This window comes from Achroia grisella, unplaced genomic scaffold (assembly GCF_030625045.1).
Source record: "Achroia grisella isolate CSIRO2021 unplaced genomic scaffold, CSIRO_AGI_Agris_v1 utg567, whole genome shotgun sequence".
Taxonomy (NCBI): Eukaryota; Metazoa; Arthropoda; class Insecta; order Lepidoptera; family Pyralidae; genus Achroia; species Achroia grisella.
In genome coordinates, this window is record NW_026712947.1 from 766,545 (window position 1) to 786,639 (window position 20,095).

The 20,095-nt window shown below is 35.3% G+C and overlaps 1 protein-coding gene across 1 annotated transcript; it reads left to right on the plus strand.

The window, feature by feature from the left end:
• The first annotated feature begins 859 nt into the window (after nt 1-859).
• On the plus strand, nt 860-10,400 carry LOC131848633 (probable metabolite transport protein CsbC). The gene is made up of 11 exons (XM_059198555.1): nt 860-920; nt 2,146-2,307; nt 2,865-3,027; nt 3,662-3,783; nt 4,584-4,825; nt 5,652-5,779; nt 6,265-6,391; nt 6,994-7,092; nt 7,960-8,150; nt 8,707-8,834; nt 10,309-10,400. Exons 1-11 carry the CDS (start codon nt 860-862, stop codon nt 10,398-10,400), a joined length of 1,515 nt encoding a protein of 504 aa, XP_059054538.1.
• The last annotated feature ends 9,695 nt before the right edge of the window (nt 10,401-20,095 follow it).

Consider the following 20,095-nt stretch of genomic DNA (forward strand, 5'->3'; position numbering starts at 1 on the left):
AATACGTATTCATTTTGAATTCAAATTTGGGAGAATAGAGTGCCCGGCTTATACTAATGCAATTTTGTAAAAAGCAAATAGTCTAATCAATGTGTAACCCTAACAGACCAGTTCCCACAAGCAGCACCCGTTCACGAGTATGAGGAACGAGCCAGCCATCATTACATTCAACCATATTTGTTTAACTTTGTAATCGATTGAGATCTACTAAAATTGTTACTTAACTCAATATTGTCCCTTTATATTAACATTTATAAACAAACATACAACTAATAAAAACATCGTGAATATCTCATTAGGGGAATGAAGATTAATATTGGTTGATATAATCTGTTTTGTTCACTCATAATATCAGTATATATTGTTGCCAAACATTCATTTATCAACTAAACTTTCTCAGTTGTGGTAGAAAAACTTCGTAAACAAGACTCTCATAGAAATAAGTTTAGTGAAACCAAAATATTATCCATGTGAATACATTAAATTATTAGATTAATAGTCAAAAAATTATAATAAACGTATGTTTATTTCCTTGCTTTCTGTACGCATGTCCAATTTATATTACACTTCATTGGCTATATATATGTAAATATAGAAGCTGAAGATTTTATAGAGTAACTAGCTACTCGCCCCGGCTTCGCACGGGTGTACATGTATTATATATATAAACCTTCCACTTGAATCACTCTATCTATTAAAAAAACCGCTTTAAAATCCGTTGCGTAGTTTTAAAGATTTAAGTATACATAGGGACGGACAGACAGCGACAGTGACTTTGTTTTATACTATGTAATGAAGACGAATAAAATTAATTTGTATTTATAGCCACATAAAAAGTCGATTTTAAGTTTGTGTGAAAATGTATAGTTACACAAAAGATGTTTACAAAATACCATTTGAAGTTGCTCTGGATAGAGCAGGTAAGTGCGTAATTGGTTTTTAATCCATTTTTTATTGTACATACATAGGAAAAATTCAGAAATTTTATAAACTAGCTACTCGCTCAGGCTTCTCACGGGTGTACATGTACATATTATACATATAAACCTTCCTCTAGAATCACTCTATCTATTAAAAAAAACCGCTTTAATATCCGTTGACTATAGGGACGGACAGACAGCGACCGCGACTTTGTTTTATACTACCTAATGATACTAGCCGTGCCCGTGATTAGATCCGCGTGGTACAGTAACCTTGGATAGCATAAAATATTTAATGATCTAACCCAAAAAACACAAAGAAAAAGTTTCATCATTCTAGCTTCAAAAATGTCGAATTTCCATACAAACTTTCATCTCACCTTTCTACCCCTCACTATCCTTTTTCACATTAAACATTATGGCTATATGGCTTTCGAGGGTCTGGACTATCTGTGTACCAAATTTCATTTAAATCAGTTTAGTAGTTTTGGCGTTAAGGCGGGACAGACGGACAAAGTTACTTTCACATTTATAATATTAGTAAGAATAATGTGAATAAACGCCATAACCATATAAAACCCAGTGGACGATCCATGCGATCAAAGTAGCGGTAAAAAGTCCGCATCATTATCGATTGTACCATAATTGTAGCCAGTACAGAGAAATTGACCAGCTATTGTAAAGCAGATAATATCTGCCTCTCACTCCACTTTTATCTAGTGGACTGAGAAGCAGATATCATCCGCTTGACCAAGACCGTTCTGTCAAGAGCGTGTCGCAATATGAGTTCACTTTATAACGGTTGGTAAGCGCGTACAATACGCAATTATGCACCTGTGGAAAAAATAATACGCTTATCAAAAGCTCGGTCACCAAGGCATTTATATATGTATTTATCTTATATATAAAATTCTCGTGTCACAGTTTTCGTTCCCATACTCCTCCGAAACGGCTTGACCGATTCTCATGAAATTTTGTGAGCGTATTGAGTAGGTCTGAGAGTCGGCCAACATCTATTTTTCATCCCCCTAAATGTTAGGGGTAGTCCACCCCTAAAATTTTTTTTATTTTAAGGCAAAACAACGTTTTTTTATATATAAAATTCTCGTGTCACAGTTTTCGTTCCCATACTCCTCCGAAAAATTCTCATGAAATTTTGTGAGCGTATTTTAAGGCAAAACAACGTTTGCCGGGACAGCTAGTTATACTATACACATCTTTTTAGGTTTCGGTTTATACAGCTACCTGGTGTGTGCGCTAACTGGTCTCGTCATACTATCATTTACTTGTATAGTGTACGGCACCATGATACTGGTGCCTACGAGCGCCTGCGAACTGGAAACAACCTCAGCACAACAAGGGCTGCTAGCATCTGCACCTCTTGTGGGTCTGTATATTTAGAAGCATCATAACAAATTTTAGAGAGGTAGCTTTTGCATAAACTTTATGCTGCGTGGATGCTTTGTCACATCCATTTCAGTCGCAAAACAGCTTGCTTGTAATCTGGAAGTATCTAAATTGGTAAGGAATAGTTATTAGAAATAAAGAATTGAAGAGTGCATTCTACGTTGGATAAATCAATCTAAGGCTCAGCCTTTTTAAAAAAAAAATTTCGTACTTTTGGCAAAAATAGTGGACATTTTTCATTATTTGTTATATTATTACTTTTCACTTCTGTCATCTTTCATCTCGCCTTTCATCTTTCCTTTTTTTTCCCATTATCTATGTATGTACCAAATTTCGTTTAAATCACTTCAGTAGTTTTGGCTTGAAAACGCGACAGGCAGACAGAGTTACTTTCGCGTTAAGTAATGGTTACCATTCTATATTACGCACTACAATTAGCAAAAATAGAATAATAACCTTGGATAATTTACGACCCCGTCTACATCGATTATATGATTAATTCGCTAATAGACCATTTCATAATTATTCATCTGTCAGGAACGATCGCCGGTGGCGTTCTAGGCGGGTACTTGGGGGACACCCGAGGTCGGAGGAACACGTTACTCATGACCCTGTTCCTCGGCGCGGTCACCAACGCACTCATCAGCATATCAGTCAATTGGATCATGATGATCGTTATGCAGTTTATCGCTTCTTTCCTGTAAGTCCAAAATTTTTTATGGCATATCACATAGATATAAACTTTGCCAGTATGCCCTTTTCTTTAGAAATTGCAAAATTGCCATGCGCACCACAATACCAGGGGAATTGCAAGTCCGTTATGAGATTTTAAGTAGTTCTGATGTATAAGCTGTATTATTGTAAAGTTTTATTAGAAACCATTCCGTAGTTTTTATAAGAAAATGTGACAAACGTCCATCCATCATTCACACTGACACACTTCCGCGTTTATAATATTAGTAAGATGACTCTGAGGCGATATGAAGTTGTCGGGCCAGCTACATACATATATGGCTAAATGTTTTTTAAATGACATGCGCTAACAAGCTAATGGTAAATAAATAACCGTCCATGAACACCAGAACAAGTACTAGTGTGTTGCCGGCCTTGAGAGAAGATCTACCCTCTTTTTTTGAAGCCTGCAGCACGGGTTCTGCAATATTTTTACTGTATGTTTACTTTTGCTGCGTAAAGTTTTTAGAAAACTACACTAATAATGTACACGTAGCACTATTAACTTTAAAAATGTATGATGTAATTAAAAAAAATATCGAATTTTAAACACAAGAAATGTTATTTGTTAAACAGCTTGTTCAAATGTTACAATATTTTAGGGTGTCTGGAAACTTCTCACTCGCCCTGACACTCCTGAGTGAGAGTGTCCCCATGACCAAGCGAAATTTGCTCATGCTACTGGTATCTAGCATTTTCGTTCTCGCCCAAGGACTCATGTCAGGTAATACATACGAGAAAATTATGTAATCTTTTTTAATCACAATTAAAAGTAGTAGGTATATGCAAAGCTCAACATCTATTTCTAAGAGGTTGTTAGGTACAAATAATTTTGCTTACTTGGAGATTTATCAAAGTGATTTTAATAACATTTTTTTAAATAATCATATTAAATTAGGAAAATCAGAGGCATTGTCAACTGTCGACGTCGTCGTTAAAGCAACACTTGACTTAAATCGTTGGGTATATTAACATCCATCGTGTTAGTGGTTGAATCTATTACCATGTCTGTATTGTCCACTGGAGAGTTACTAGTAGGTAATAAGTTGGTAGCGACAAAAACTTTATCAGCCTACGAAAAATCCGACTTTGATCGCATCATTAAGAATAACTCTAAAACTACTGGTTAGATATTGATGATAAGTAGATAGAACGATATAATCCATATGAGATACACCAGCATTCAAATCGTTAAATCGGTTCACGTAGAAAATTTAAAAAATAGGTTTTATTCTTCTTTTTCAAAATATTCTGATACTGTTGGCCGCACCTGGCCTAGCTAACCGAACAGGATGCGAGTGAAGATAGCACTCCAAACCCGCGGAAGGACTTATGGAGCGGCTGAAGACCAACTCCTGCCTGACGGATACAACTTTAGACTGAGAGCACAGCTAGGGGGACGCACCTCGATGCAGGCCGTCGTAATTTCGATCCCCGTTTGACTTCGACGAGGGATTGATAGAAAGGGTGTCAAATTGAGAACCTCCTCTGTTTTTGGAATTAGTAGATATTTTTTATTTGCAGTTGTGGCGATTCCTATAATACCACTAAGTTTCTCATACTACCTGCCTTCGCTTGGCATTTATTGGAATTCGTGGCGTACGTTGGTGGTCATCTACTCGCTTCCGGGTCTTATCAGCATGTGTTGGCTGAGTCTGATGAAAGAGAGCCCCAAATTCGTGTTCTTGAAGGGCAGCGAACAAGAAGCTATTGAGATACTGAAGTTCATTCACGGAATGAACAATAAGAAAGGTCAGAAATATGAGGTAAGTTTATATGACGGTCTCGGTAGACCAGCGGTTTAGCTGGCTTCTGATGTCTAACATTCGTATTCATGAGTATGATAGTCTGTATCGGTCTGGGTATTTTCTACATATAATATGTATGTATTTATGAAAAAAAAACTATGTATTTGTTTGTCTCAGTTGTCTAGTACCTATAACACAAGCTCCGGTTAACTTGACTTGACGGCGTTGTGTGAATTGTCCTGAGATCATTATTATTATTACGTGTCTTTGTTATTATCCCAGATAGAGGAGTCAGTTGCATTGTCAACTATCGATATCGTGGTAAACGCAACAATTAATATGTCCACATTTTCCTGGATATATGTACTTTGTATGACGCATAGGGCGAGCCTACCGGAATTGCTCGGATACGTTTTGTTTTATTTTTTATCAATATTCACAGAGACAATATTCTCAGAAATATATGTATATTGGGTAGTTTGCCGCCTTCTCATTCCCGTATACCAATGAAGAAAATGAGATCAAATTATTATCAATAAATATATATTTTTTGATCCCAACTTTTTTGTTTTCACTACCGTTTTTCGAACATTTCCTTTTATACAAACCTTGCTCTAATAATTACGAACCACAGCTACAAATAGAACAAGAAAAGTATTATTAAATTTATTCTGAAGTTCTGTGCGTAATATTCATTTTTATATATACATACAAAGTTTGATATCAACCAGATTCGAACTCAACAATCTGAATTAAAATCTTGATACTAAACCGCTTAGTCACACGATGCTGTCTTTTATTATATCTAGAACCTCTTAATATTTATTCTGTTCTGAATTTGCAGGTGTATGGACTTCAAAAAGAGAAAAGCCTAATTACAGACAGATCGAAGAGAGGTCAAATATTGCCACTGTTCAAACGGCCCTTCCTCAAATACACCGTTATATTGATTGTACTCAACCTCTTACAAGTGTAAGTAAATTTTGTTTTAATAAAATATAACCATTGAAGTAGACCTTGTACGAAATTTAAAAAAATCAAATATATATATATATATATCTAATAAAATTCTCTATTTTGGATGATACAACTTTTACATTAATTATATCTAGTTGTCCAAGCCCTTTTAAGCATAAAAATGCCAGGCCGAGCCTCCACACTTCCATAGCTTACTTATATATATATTTTTTATTTATTCATAGTACAGTTATATATGAGTTTTTAACTATGTAATAAATTATTTTGTATATCTATTTCTAATGTATATGTATATAACTTATTATAAAAGTATGACAGGGAATATGCGCGAATTGAAGTTCTTACAACTATGTGTGCGTGGGTGTGTGTGTGTGAGTGAGTGTGCGATTTTTCGTAACGAAAAAATAATGATCGCGTCAATTTTTAAATAATAATAATTACTCCACAATCTATTTATGTATATTACTATTTGTTTACAGTGTGGGGCCATTCATAGTATGGCTACCGACCATTGCCAACCAATTCATAATCATGTTCAGAACAGGGGAAGCTATGGATCTCACGCTGTGTGGTGTTATAGCACTTGATCTTGACGCGATATCTCATGTAAGTTGTATTTTATACATATGGAACAGCAAACAAGTTATCTTCTTGATTATTCTAAGAGGGAGATGAACTTCTTAGCATTCCATGGATTCATCATGGGGGTGCCGGGTCCATTGTGTGGCAGAGAGTGAAACTCCGAGCAGTTCCCGGGACTTGTGACCCGAGTGTAGTTTTTGGTGGATTTTTATGGGTGGGGCCCATTTGCCGACGTACGTCATATATATACTCACCTTCACTGCTCGTGTTTTTCTCCCTGCCCAACCAAATCTCGTAGAACCCTGCTGGTATAATTCTGGTATAGAACCCACTGGAGTTCCTAGACAGGTTCAGATCTTTTAGAACATTGCAGAGATTTTTCAATGGTACTTCTACCACATAAATTTACCATAAAACCATTTTTCGGTCGCAGTAATATTGTAGAAGTAATATAATAGTTTATATTACAGTGGATCAATCCCTAGTACACCTAAATTAGGATCTATTCAGATGTAGCGACAAAAATTGACTATTTGTTTAACATATTAATATTACACATGATGTTCCTATTTTATCATACTAATAGTATAATTTGATATCACTGTTGTTTCATTTTGTTGATACAGGCAGATGTTACTACACCCTGTGGTTTAAATGAAACTGCGCTGCTGATTGTATTGAGTGTAGGAGTCGGACAATCATTAGTCAACACAATTATAAGTGTGGTAAGTTTATCTTTCTTATATCTATTTAAAAATTAAATAGTTATCTGCTTGTCTATCGATGTAAGTATGTATGTTTAATACTCCTTCACGCAAAAACACTTTGATTTTAAATGTTGCAACGCGCATGACATCCCTTGTATCTCAGGTGTCCATTGGCTATGGTAACCGTTTACCATTAGATGAGCCGTTCACCGTATACTCCGTATTGCCAATGTCGCAATATAAAAATGTAGCTAGAGATATGTAGCGCGATGGTATCACCTCACCACTGTAGTTATGATGTGATATGTGTATATGATGTGTCGCTACATAATTTATTTGTTTATAATGTAGTACTTAGCTTATGAGTATACCAGTGAAATAATTGTACTATTTATTGTACATTAGTAAGTATTTATTTATTTATCCCCTCCGATCTATCCCCCGTCCAATTCAACCGGGGATCGATATTACGACGGCCTGAGCCGAGGTTCGAACCCCTAGCGGTGCCCTCAGACTAAAGTCGTATCCGTCAGGCGGGAGTTGGCCTTAAGCCGCTCCATAAGTCCTTCCGCCAGTTTGGAGTGCCATCTGCACTCGCCCCCTATCGTCCGGTGAAGCTGTAAAGGCCAACTGCGGCTAACATCATTAGAGTAGTCCGGAAAAAAAAACAGTAGTAAGTTTATTAGACTGTGTGGTACATGCCTTATTAGTAACGCGTACATTCGACGCGGAGTCGGAACGTAGACAACCTACACTAAACTTAAATCTATGTTACTAATGGAAAGGTTTCAAGTTAGTGTTGACAGAAATATTACTAGTATATGCAGAGAAAACAATCCATTTCTCGCGTTCTCTTTCTATCACACAGTTTTATTTCAAATTCAGATTGTAAACAAAACTGGTCGCCGCATTATCGTCATAGCAATAACAGCCGTATGCGGTTTATGTGGGATTCTTGTGAACCTGGTGCCCCACGCCATCATCAGCGTCGTGTTGTTTGGAGTCTTCCTGCTTGGCATCCTCGTGATAGGGCTGTATGCTGCTATTGTCGTTGCCTTATTTCCTACACACTTAAGGTAATCATAATACATATTGTGACGAAAGGACTATATTAAGGCTGGTTGAAAATGAGACACGTTCCTAGGTGAGGTAAAATATGTATATTCAGCTCGCTAGCAAAAACTTAAAGCCAAAGAATATGGCATTAGTAAACAATCGGTATATAAAAACAGATGGTCAAAATTTACAATTCAAAAATATATAAAAAACTATAAACTATCGAAAAGGTTGCCATCGGCAACACATACAAATTCCTAAATTTGAATTTAAAAATGAATCTGCCTGGAATATGTTTCGGTGAAAGAATTTTAAAATTTTGTGTTTTACCCTCCGGAGTTTACCCTTATAATAAAATCCGTTTCCATCCTTTTTCTTTATAATATATTTCTTACATCGTTGTAATGATTTTAAAAATATGTAAGTAATTAAGTAAATAAATAGTAATATATAAGATATACCCTACAACGCTAGTAGATTTTAAAATAAATTTGCGCAATTTTGAGCTCATTATATCCAAAAAGAAAACAAATAAACTCTGTATTGTAGTAAATATATACAAAAATGTTATTACAGAGCATTGGCTGTAGCTGTGACGGCAACAGGGAGTCAACTGGGGTCAGTTGTTTTAATACAAATCCTGAACTGGATGCTCACAAGTAATTGCGAAATCGCCTTTTACTTGTTTTCAGGACTGTTTGCCTGTAAGTATCTACGGCCTCGGTGATCCAGAGGTTTAGCTCACCGCTTTACTTCCTATGGTCGCGGGTTCGATTCCTCGCACGGTGCAAACATTTGTATTCATGAGTATGCTTGTATGCTTTGTATCGGTCTGGGGGTTTTATATGTATATTATGTATGTATTTACAAAAAATATATATCTAGTTATCTAGTACCCATAACACAAGCTTTAGCTAGCTTAACTTAGGTCTAGGTGACGCTGTGTTAATTGTCCTGAGGTTATTATTATTAAAGAACAGTAGAACAGTAGTAATTTTAATTGTGATGGATCAAACATCCAATGTTTAACCAAAAGTAGACTTTGTATGAAGTCGTCGGTGTAAGTACTTCAGTGTCTCCTACTTCAATTAGGTAGAATTACAGGATAAGAGGCATGACATATTAAACCTTTTGCATGACATAACATGAGTGATTTTTTATTGGATGATAATTGAATGGTGTTACATGAGGTATCGCGTCAATGGTGCCTATGCTAACGGTATACGCTGGCCGTGCATCAGTGAGTGCGCCAGACTATGATGGGATGAACATGAGGTCAGGTCGGTCTAGCGATTTATCGTGATGGTTTCTAGGGAACTGGGTGGAGGTTAACATGAAATGGTACATTACTAACAATGGGTCATCGGTCCACATTACTGACAATCCCCTGCTCTCACATGAGTGGTATCACGGATGTTTCATGATAACATGATATCCGTACTGTTCATGTATATAGGCGACGGTTGCTGCTTACAATCAGATGGGTCGTCAACTAATTTGTCTTCTATTTAAAATGCATAAAAACACTATTGGAGTCACGAGACGGTATCGTGTCCATTGTTCTATTCAAGCTTCTCGTATATATATAGCTATAACAGAATAGCAGAGAGGGTGGATTCACTGCCCTCACTGAGTTATAGACCGTTTTGTCTCATTCATTAGTTTTAAATTATATTATTGTATGGGCAACAGTTGTATTGTGTGAAAAGTTTTTGTTTGAGACAAATAAAGATTATTATTATTATTATTATATATGCGATGGTTTTCTTACCATTAGTTTTATCTATCTTATACTATATTTTATACATATTTACGATATTTTTGCGTCAAATATTTATCTTATATCTTATATATAAAATTCTCATGTCACAATGTTGGTTACCATACTCCTCTGAAACGGCTTGACCGATTTCGAAATTTTATATGCATATACAGTAGGTCTGAGAATCGGCTACTGTCTATTTTTCATACCCCTAAATGATAACGGTCCACCCCTAACATTTTTTTTTTATTTATTGGACTTTATGTATATGTGACATTAAAAATTCATACAACCCTAAATTTTCACTCTTCTATTATCGACACCTATTTGTTATAGCGATTTTGTTCACCCGCAAACCAGCATTTGCGGGTCCGCAAGTATAAATTATAATTTTGGTTCCCATTTTATGATTTTAGCATCAGCAGTGGTGGCATCATTTCTACCTGATGACCGGCTGTTCGCCCGACGGCCGTCCCCTCGCAAGGACATTGAAACAACAAAATTCTGAGCACCCGCAACACCAGGGGAATTGCAAGTGCGTTGCCGACCTTTTAAGAAAGAAACTCTTTTCTTGAAGGTTTCAATATCGTATCGATTCGGAAATACCATTGCTGGGAGGTGATTCCACCATGTGGTTGTGCATGACAAAAAACTTATAAGAAACTCAAAACTACTGTTACTGATTTTAAAATTTAAATGATGAACACATGATATCTAAATTAGGGGTTATATTGGAGATCTAGTGGGGGTATATTCGGTTAAAGGGGCACATTGAACTATACAGCCTCTATATCACTTTCCGAGGGTGGGTGAAGGAGAAGCACCCTCACAAACATGTAATAAAATTAGTCATTACCTGCTGGTAAATCCTATCGAATCATAGTTAAACCTACACATTGAAGATAAAAAAAATAGCCAGCTGGCTGTAGCGGCGCATATTATACATCTGCTGATAGCACGAACTTGTCAAGAAATTCAGTGATTACCTCTGTAGCAGACAATCAAAACCGAACAAGGACCTTTATTTATTCTCCAGCTCGAAGGAACATAAACTGTAGGGTCATCGTGACCTGTTCCTGGCTCGTGGGCCATTAGGATTGATTATAAATTTCGATGCTCCAGGATGCAACCGACTATTGCTATACCCCTTATTTTAACGTTGTGTGTAGCCCATTTTAAATTGATGATTGCAGATAAACTATGTAATATTTAGGTATTATTAAAATTGTGAATTTGTGAATACATATTAGTTAATACATTTTGTAAATAAATTGAATATTGTGATTAGGTAATCACAACGCAGTTTGAGTGTCTGATTCCAAATATAAATAAATAAAAAAACTGTTTGTTTATCATATAAATACTTGATTATACCATGTGCGCTGTAGCATGGTGCGGATGGCAGTTTCATTAACGTTTCGTTTCACTCTTAAAAGTTGCCGCGATTTACAAATTATGACTTAGTGTTTCAGCTGTACCACATTCGTAATATATTAAATCATTAATAACTGTATTAACTTAAATGTAGCAATTGTTAGATGTAAAATTAGTAACTGTCACCTAGACCATGCTACAGCGCACACTGTATAGCACAAGTGTTAAATTTTTCAAACTGATATTAGAAATAGAAATAACCTTTATACAAATAAATTCAAATTTAAGGACTTTTGAATAGTCATACTTATTTCCTTTAATGCACCGTTCAATGCGTTGTCAACTCCATGAAAACAACCACTCCTGAAATAGAAATAGAAATAATTTTTTTTCAAATAAACTCATTACAAGCACTTTTGAATAGTTATATTTTGATTCTACCACTCATTCGGAATGCAGATTCATCACAAGAAGAATGAGCAAGAAACTTGTGTGTTGCTCTTTTTAATAGATGTTTTTTTTATATAAATAATTACAGTGTAACAAGTAAGAGGCATGCGATAATCAACATAGAAATCGCTACGCACTAATTATTAGTGTAATCAGATAATATTGTCAGTGCTATGTATTTAAAATTTTTTCTACAAAAAGGTGAAAGAAAGGTGACTCTGTATTCTATAATTTTACGCCCATCAATCAAACCACATGTTGTAAGACTTGTAAGGCCCGGTGGTTTAGCGGTTTAGCACACCGCTTTGCTTCCGGTGGTCGCGGGTTCTATTCCTCGCATGTAACAAACTTTTGTATTTATGATTTGATGTATGTATTACAATAAAATGCACCTCTAAGTATTTATATCAGTTGTCTAGTACTACATAAAACACAAGTCATGCTCTGTTTTCCAAGGATGTTATTATTATTAACAAAAGGCGGCTGAAATTTGCTATCTTTTTGAAGACATATATATATACCTACTTTTAGCTTTATAAATATTTTAAGTACTGCGCTTTTTGATGTCACAATATAAATAAATCACCTGATAAGTCACCCTCCCATCACTGCGGTCGAGACAACACCGACAACTGGGCCTTTCCCAATAATCTTAAACAAATTTGCTCTAATCTTTAATTGTTAACTATCTCGTAACGGGCACATAAAATTATATTATAGTAAACGTAATAAATTTTATAGATAACAGAGTGTATGGAGATGTTTTATAGATTGTAGTAGCGAACACATTCGATCTTAGCACATCCACTGTCACGGAATTTGCAGAAATTTGGCCTGATGATAACTTGATTCATATTATATGATTAAAATTCTAAATCTGCTAAGTACCGGCTGAAGGCCAACTCACCCCTGACGGATACGACTTTAGTCTGAGCCTCTGAGGGCACCGCTACGGTTTCGAACCTCGGCTCAGGCCGTTGTAATTTGCCGATTGAATTGGAAGGGCGATCGATCGGAGGGTACCTTCTTATTGGTGATCAAATTTCGACTGATATTGAATCTACACCCATATTGCGACACGTGTTTGCAATCAGTCATTTAATAGAGTTCGGATATAGCTTGGAAGCCTAGTGGTGACTGTTCGTCAACCAAACTGCAAGAAAAGAACGGCTCAGGCCGTTGTAATTTGCCGATTGAATTGGATGGGGGATCGATCGGATGGGACAGTTGAAGGGTAAGATCAGAAAGGGAATAACAGAATTCGAGGCGTGACATTTTCACGTGATTACCGTGGTGCTGTTCATGGCGACCACTTACCATCAAATGGGCTGTTAGCTTATTTGCTATTCGTGTTATAAAATATAAAAAAACAATCAAAGCTCACGGACTGAAACAGTCAATTATATTATAACTATATCATAACATAGTATAAAACAAAGTCGCTGTCGCTGTCTGTCCATATATATATGCTTAAATCTTTAGAAATACGCAACGGATTTTGAATTTTATAATAGATAGAGTGATTCAAGGAGAAGGTTTGTGTGTATAATACATTTACACCCATGCGAAGCAGGGGCGAGTAGCTAGTTACATAGTATTTATAAAATAAAGTCGCTGTCGCTGTCGCTGTCTGTCCCTATGTATGCTTAAATCTTTAAAACTACCCAACGCAGTTTTCTTTAATAGATTCAAGAGGAAAGTGTATTTGTATAATACATTTACACCCGTGCGATGTCGGGGTGGTTAGCTAGTTGTAAATATTGTAATTGTCCTATATTGTAAGTATATTATATTTAGGCACAAGAATTAATTGTTGGAATTCTAAAACAATGTTATAAAATCCCTATTTTTGTTGATAAATTTTATTTGGTAACGGAAATGTGTGGTAACGGAGTATGCTATTACCACTAAGCCTTTGGATAAGATGTAGTAAAAGTAAATAGATAAAAAAATATTTCTGTTTTAAACTTTCATCGTGGTTGTTACATAAATTTACAATATAAGGCAATCTTTTTTACATATTAAATTTTGATAATGCATTGCCCACATGAATGTCTTTTGGGGTATAGTTGACTGGGAAGAAATGCCTTAAGTCTGCCATGTGCTCCTTTATTTGTGTTGGTTTGTTTGTAATACTTTATTGTACAATAAAATTATTAATAAAAGGACTCAATGGACCTAAATGCGTACAATGGCGTACAATGCGTACTTATCCCAAAAGAGGGATTTCTACCAGTCAACCTTTGAGTGACTGAGAGGAATTGTGGAGTGGTGGAAATAGGTGCAATGTAATAATACACATCACAATGAAATATGTACATAAATATATGCAAATTATTATATTATAAATAATAAAAATATATATGTACTTATAAATGTGTATTGGTGCATTGATTTGTAATAAATAAAAAGAATTGAAGATATGTCTGTTCGTAATAAATTTTTATGTCGACTGCCATCTACAGTCGACTGGGACGTTTGTAACAGCATCGAAATATCCGGAGCTCATTAACAATATTATAATGGTAAATATCTTGTTTATATAATGAATAAAAATATTATTTCTATCGTATTACCACAGATAACATATGGTATTACTATGTAATATTATATTATCTGTGGTATTACTTACTAACAACCTCTCAAAACGCCTGAAAAGGACACATACTGCAGTAGCATAATGAACAATGCAGCTCTTAATTCCTAAATTAACGCCAGAGGGCCTCATTAAATAAATAGACGTGCACTCAATGGACTGCAATCTCGCATTGTCATCTGCTACACAATACGATTATAGTATACTTACTGATTGCATATATACAGGGAAGAAAAACCAAATTTATTGCAAGTATTCATTTATATGTTTATATGTTGTTAGATACTAATGGTCATCCAGTGGTCAACATTCGATCTTAAGTAATTTAACATTCAATAAGACTAGACAAATAATATTGATGAGAAACAATAATAAACTACATATATATAACTTAATGGTGACTGGCTGACATAGTGATCTATCAACGCACAGCCCAAACCACCGGACGGATCCGGCTGAAATTTGGCATGCAGGTAGATGTTATGACGTAGGCATCCGGTAAGAAGGGATTTTGATTAATTCTGCCCCCAAGGGGATAAAATAGGGGATGAAAGTTTGTCAATTGGAAACTGTACTGAGACTTTGCATGCATAAAGCTACTATGGCGTAGGAATCCCCTAAGAAAGATAAATTCCACCCGTAAGGGGGTAAATTAATGCGAGCGAAACCGCGGGCAAAAGCTTGTCTATTCATAATTTGATCTCAGAACAATTCAAATTGAAATTCAAAAATCATTTATTCATGTAGGACATTTTAGCCGCTTATGAACGTAATTTTTTTTTACATTACAACTTTAATTTTTTTATATAATAAACAAAAGAATGTATATGCGTGGACGTTAGCGGTATGATCTATAATCATATGATAGGGCTTTATTTATATGCCAGTTTTGGTATATAAATATTTTATTGTAATAAAAGTAATTTACAGACAGATAAAGTAATGATGAACAGTATAAAAAAATTTGTGATCAGAAGTACAATAGTTTAGAAGAATGTTTGCAGAAGAAACCATTCTGTAGTTAGTTTCCCGCGCAAACGCAACACGCCACAGATACACAATATGCACGGCGCACAGCCGCAGAAGGATGATGAGGGCGTCATGGCAGTATGTGCGATGTTAACATTATGAGTATTAACAGTGTGTAATTCAAATATATGGTGTGTAACAGTTATTTTTAAATTTTTGTATTTAATATACAATATTTATATTATTATCCGGGTCTTAACTTCATGTTAACACCCGGTTAATAAAATAATTGTGTGTGTAATGTTTTTTTTATTAATTTATTGAATATATATTTTTTTAATATAAGTATTCTGCACTTTTTTTCTATATAAACAATATATATGCTAAATTTCATAGTCCTCCGTCTGTAAACAGTGGTACAAATTAAATAAACTTGAGCGACTTTAAAATTTATGTATTCTATTCATATTTGATCTGCGCAAATATGATCATATTTCCCAGTATCGTACTCAACTCTCTCTTTCAACTCAGTGGTTCACTATCCGTCGTCACTTACACATCCTATCACTCTTTTACAGCATTCTTTTTAACCTAGTCACTCCTTATTACCTAAAAAACTTTCACATTTCTCAGTGAGAACAATAGCCCGTCCTCGCGTAGTGTTAACTATCTCCGTCTTAGGTTTCCCTCTCATTCCACTTCCTTCTATTCTAAATCGTTTTCTGTCCAGGCCGTTAGGTTGTGGAACTCACTCCCCTCTTGTATTCGGAGCATTCAATCACTTGCCAGCTTCAAATCCCAGTTTCTTTCCCTTTAATTTCTTATTATTCTCTTAACTATTCTTTCTTTATTCTTTCCAAATGTATGTGCACTATTAAGTATATGTATGTATATTTATATTTATGTATATTTGAGTTTTAAGAATTGCGACTCTGAAGTGGCAATGGGCAGGGCACATAGCTCGTAGGACAGATGGCCGTTGGGGCAGTAAAGTCCTCGAGTGGCGACCACGGACTTCCTGTCCGTCCGTCCGACGCAGCGTGGGAAGGCCTCCAGCAAGGTGGACCGATGATTTGGTCAAGATCGCTGGAAGACATTGGATGCGAGCAGCGCAGGACCGATCGTCGTGGCGATCTTTGGGGGAGGCCTATGTCCAGCAGTGGACGTCTTCCGGGCTGCGATGATGATGACGAGTCTTATATATTTATTTTTGTTTATTACATGCGCCACCTACCCTGTTCTTTTTTTTATTTCTCTAACCACCCAAAGATAGTCTGGAAAAGATTGCTTAGCGATAAGGCCTTTTGTACCAGTCAATATATATTTTATATTTAAATTGTTTTTTTTTTCTGTAATTGGTGTAATAAAGAGTATAAATAAATAAATTAAGTACGTTTTTGCGTCAAGTATTAATATATAGATAATAAAAATGTATCCTATAGCTGTCTGTACATAAAAGATACATGAAAAACCTATTACAGAAATAGAAATAATCTTTATTCAAATAAACTTTATATATCTATATACGTACTTTTAAATTATTATTTATTTTATCAACGTAATTGTTACTAAAACAATGATTGTTATGATTTTTGTTTGTTTGTTTGTCAGACTTTTCAGATAACTTAAACGATTTGTATGTTTTTTTATTAATGTTTTTTTATGGATGTCAACGGAATGATGCACTTGATTGCGGTTTACGCTGGCAGGGCATCTGTGGAGGATGATAACATGATAATGAAGTCAGCCCATCGTGAAAAGTGAAAAAATCATTTGGTTTCCACAGGGAACCCCGTGTAGGTCGACCTGACATGGTACATTACTTGGTCCTAGTCCCCAATACGAACAATCCCCTTAATATCCCCAATATTAACATTACTGAATGTGGGCATACAGTAATGATAAGCTTCATTCAATATTAAATGTTTTTTTTATTGTTTTACTACACAACTCTAAAGCTGTTGATTGCAGCTCGCCCTTACAGCTTCACTAGACGATAAGGAGCAAATACAGATACTCCATATTAGGCACATTGATTTTAGAATAAAAAGTGTAACCCATCACATTTAAAATTAGTATACATGTTGCTAACTAACCGTTATGAAAAACAGATTATATTATATTTGCTGCTATTATCCACTGAATATCTCCATCACTCCAAACCCACGGAATGACTTATGGAGCGGCTGAATACCAAATGCCAGTTCGCAAGAGTGACAACGTATGAGTGATATCACGGGCGTCATATTATAAAGTATTTTATTTTTCGGATTACTCTAATGCTGTTAGTCTAACTGCCGCAGTTGGCCTTAATAGCTTCATCGATAATAGGAAGCGAGTGAAAATGGCACTCTCGGAAGGACTTATGGAGCATCTGAATGCCAACTCCGGCCTGACGGATACGACTTTGACCTGATCACCGCTATTGTTTCGAACCTCGGCTCAGGCCGTCGTAATATCGATCACCATTTGAATTGGACGATGGATCGATCAGAGAGGCGTTGTACAGATATGGAGTCACAAGCTCAACTAGTTTTAAATATGTTTATTAACGTAAATATTGTCTACGGGGAATTTAGAACTATAATCACAGACTCAGTTACATTTAAATATATTTATTAATCTAAATTTTGGGGAAATTTGAATCATAATAACAAAATGCTACTCAGTTAAGACACTTTATAACACTCCTGATATCTGATAAACATGCGGTATAAAGACGCTTCAGCGGAGATATAATGCGACTAACCCTTTAAAACTAATCAGTAGTGGTCGCTCGCTCATTAATATTAGAGCTGTGTTGTATTAATATTAAAGCTATAATATATACATATATGGTTCAATTTGGAGCATTACATTAGGTGAGTTACGACTTTTATGTTTAAAATTCCATTTTTTTAAATAATATTCTAATTTATAAATTACATTAGTCCAAAAAAAGAGGTTTAATGTAATTATGTTCTTTTTAATCCGAGACGCTAAAAGAGGAGTGCAATAAGTTTGGCTTGTTTGTGTATCTGTCTGTGGCATCGTAACTCCTAAACGAATGAAGCTACAATTTAGAGTTTTCTTATATGTATACATAAGTGAATCAGATTGTCTGTTTGTTGGCTATTAAAGACTAAATGGCTGTTCAGAACTTAATGAAATCTGACTTGAAGATAGATTTAATCACAAGACCGCACAAAGAAGATGAAATCGCGGGAAAAACTAGTGAATGCTTTTTAATACACGACTTACATATCTCTCATAAAAAGAAATAACATTAGTATAACTCAAGAAGATGATCCATTTGCGTATAAATATTCAAATTCGATTATCTGTATGAGCGTGATCGAATACGAAACCTTCACGATTATACCTATGTGTTATAAAATTTTAGGTTATGTGTTATATAATTTTTAATTCAGGAATGATATGTAATTTAAATATCTTAAAATTGGGTAATTAAACTATTACGATTTGTTATTAGAATTTAATTTAATAGAATTTTTACTATTAACGAAACTGTCATTGGACAGTGCTATTTTGACGCAATATAACAAAAAAATACGGTCCCCTAGCCAACCGTGGTTGACTCTTTAGAGAACGAAAAGTATTCTAGCCCCGATTATAAAAGTACTTGTGTAAATGGTAGTGTAGTACCAAAAATACAGTATCTAATTATAGAAGTGAAGTTAGATTTCCGAAGCAACGGCTGTATGACCAGAACCCTTTGCCTGTATACATGGTAAAAAATGAACAAAAAAAATTATAGAACTTTAACAAAATGTTGCATAGCACAGATATTACAACACTTTTTCGTTCTATGCCCATGTCATTGTCTATGGTGCGGATGGGATCTGTACATTTATATTTATTATAATCGTAAATACCAGGATAATACATTCCGATTATATACATCAGTGTACTAAAAATGTAACTATGTTTTTAACAATTCTCTATTGCAATAGATTAAAATTGGCGGTTTACGATTTTCTATGTGGATCCGTTATGTAATGAATCTGCAGATTCTTGTCAAGATCAACAGGAAACACCACTACACATCCTATGTCGTTGTAGCCCACTCACGCGTAAACGTCATATCTCCTTTGGAAAGTACACTCTCTATCCTGTGGAAATAAAAACCATCTATCCTAAGAATATCCTTCAATTCTTGTCTCTGACGGGTTTAGGTAGCAAACTTTGAAAAAAAGGGCGAGTACAATAGATCTATGTAGTTCGCAGTGCTACAGGTCTAATGCAACTGACATTAGCTCCAACCCCTCATTAAAAAAATACATAATAAATCATCAGAGGGTTAAGCAGAAATATAATGTAAAAGAACTATGTTTTTAGTACTACAATATATGTATACCTAATTAGTAAATCACGGGATCTTACCACGTTTTATTCCCCCGATATTCAGTTTACCCGTGATCATGGCGGTTGAAACTTCCCAAATATCGGGAACTTAATAAATATAAAACGTAAAGTAAATCACGGGATCTTACCGTCCTGTGATTTACGAATTATACGTATAAATAATGACCGCGTCAAATTTAAACAGTATATCTAAATATATATAACTCAAAGGTGACTAACATGGTTTGGACTGTGCGTTGATCCATCAACGCACAGTCCAAACCACGTGACGTAGGCATCCCTTAAGGAAGGATTTTGATAAATTCCACCCCTAAGGGGATGAAATTTTGTCAATTTTTAACCGATCTGGCTGAGACTTTGCATGCATAAAGCTACTATGACGACGGCATCCCCTAAGAAAGTATTTTGATAAATTCCACCCCTAAGAGGATAAATTAACACGAACGAAG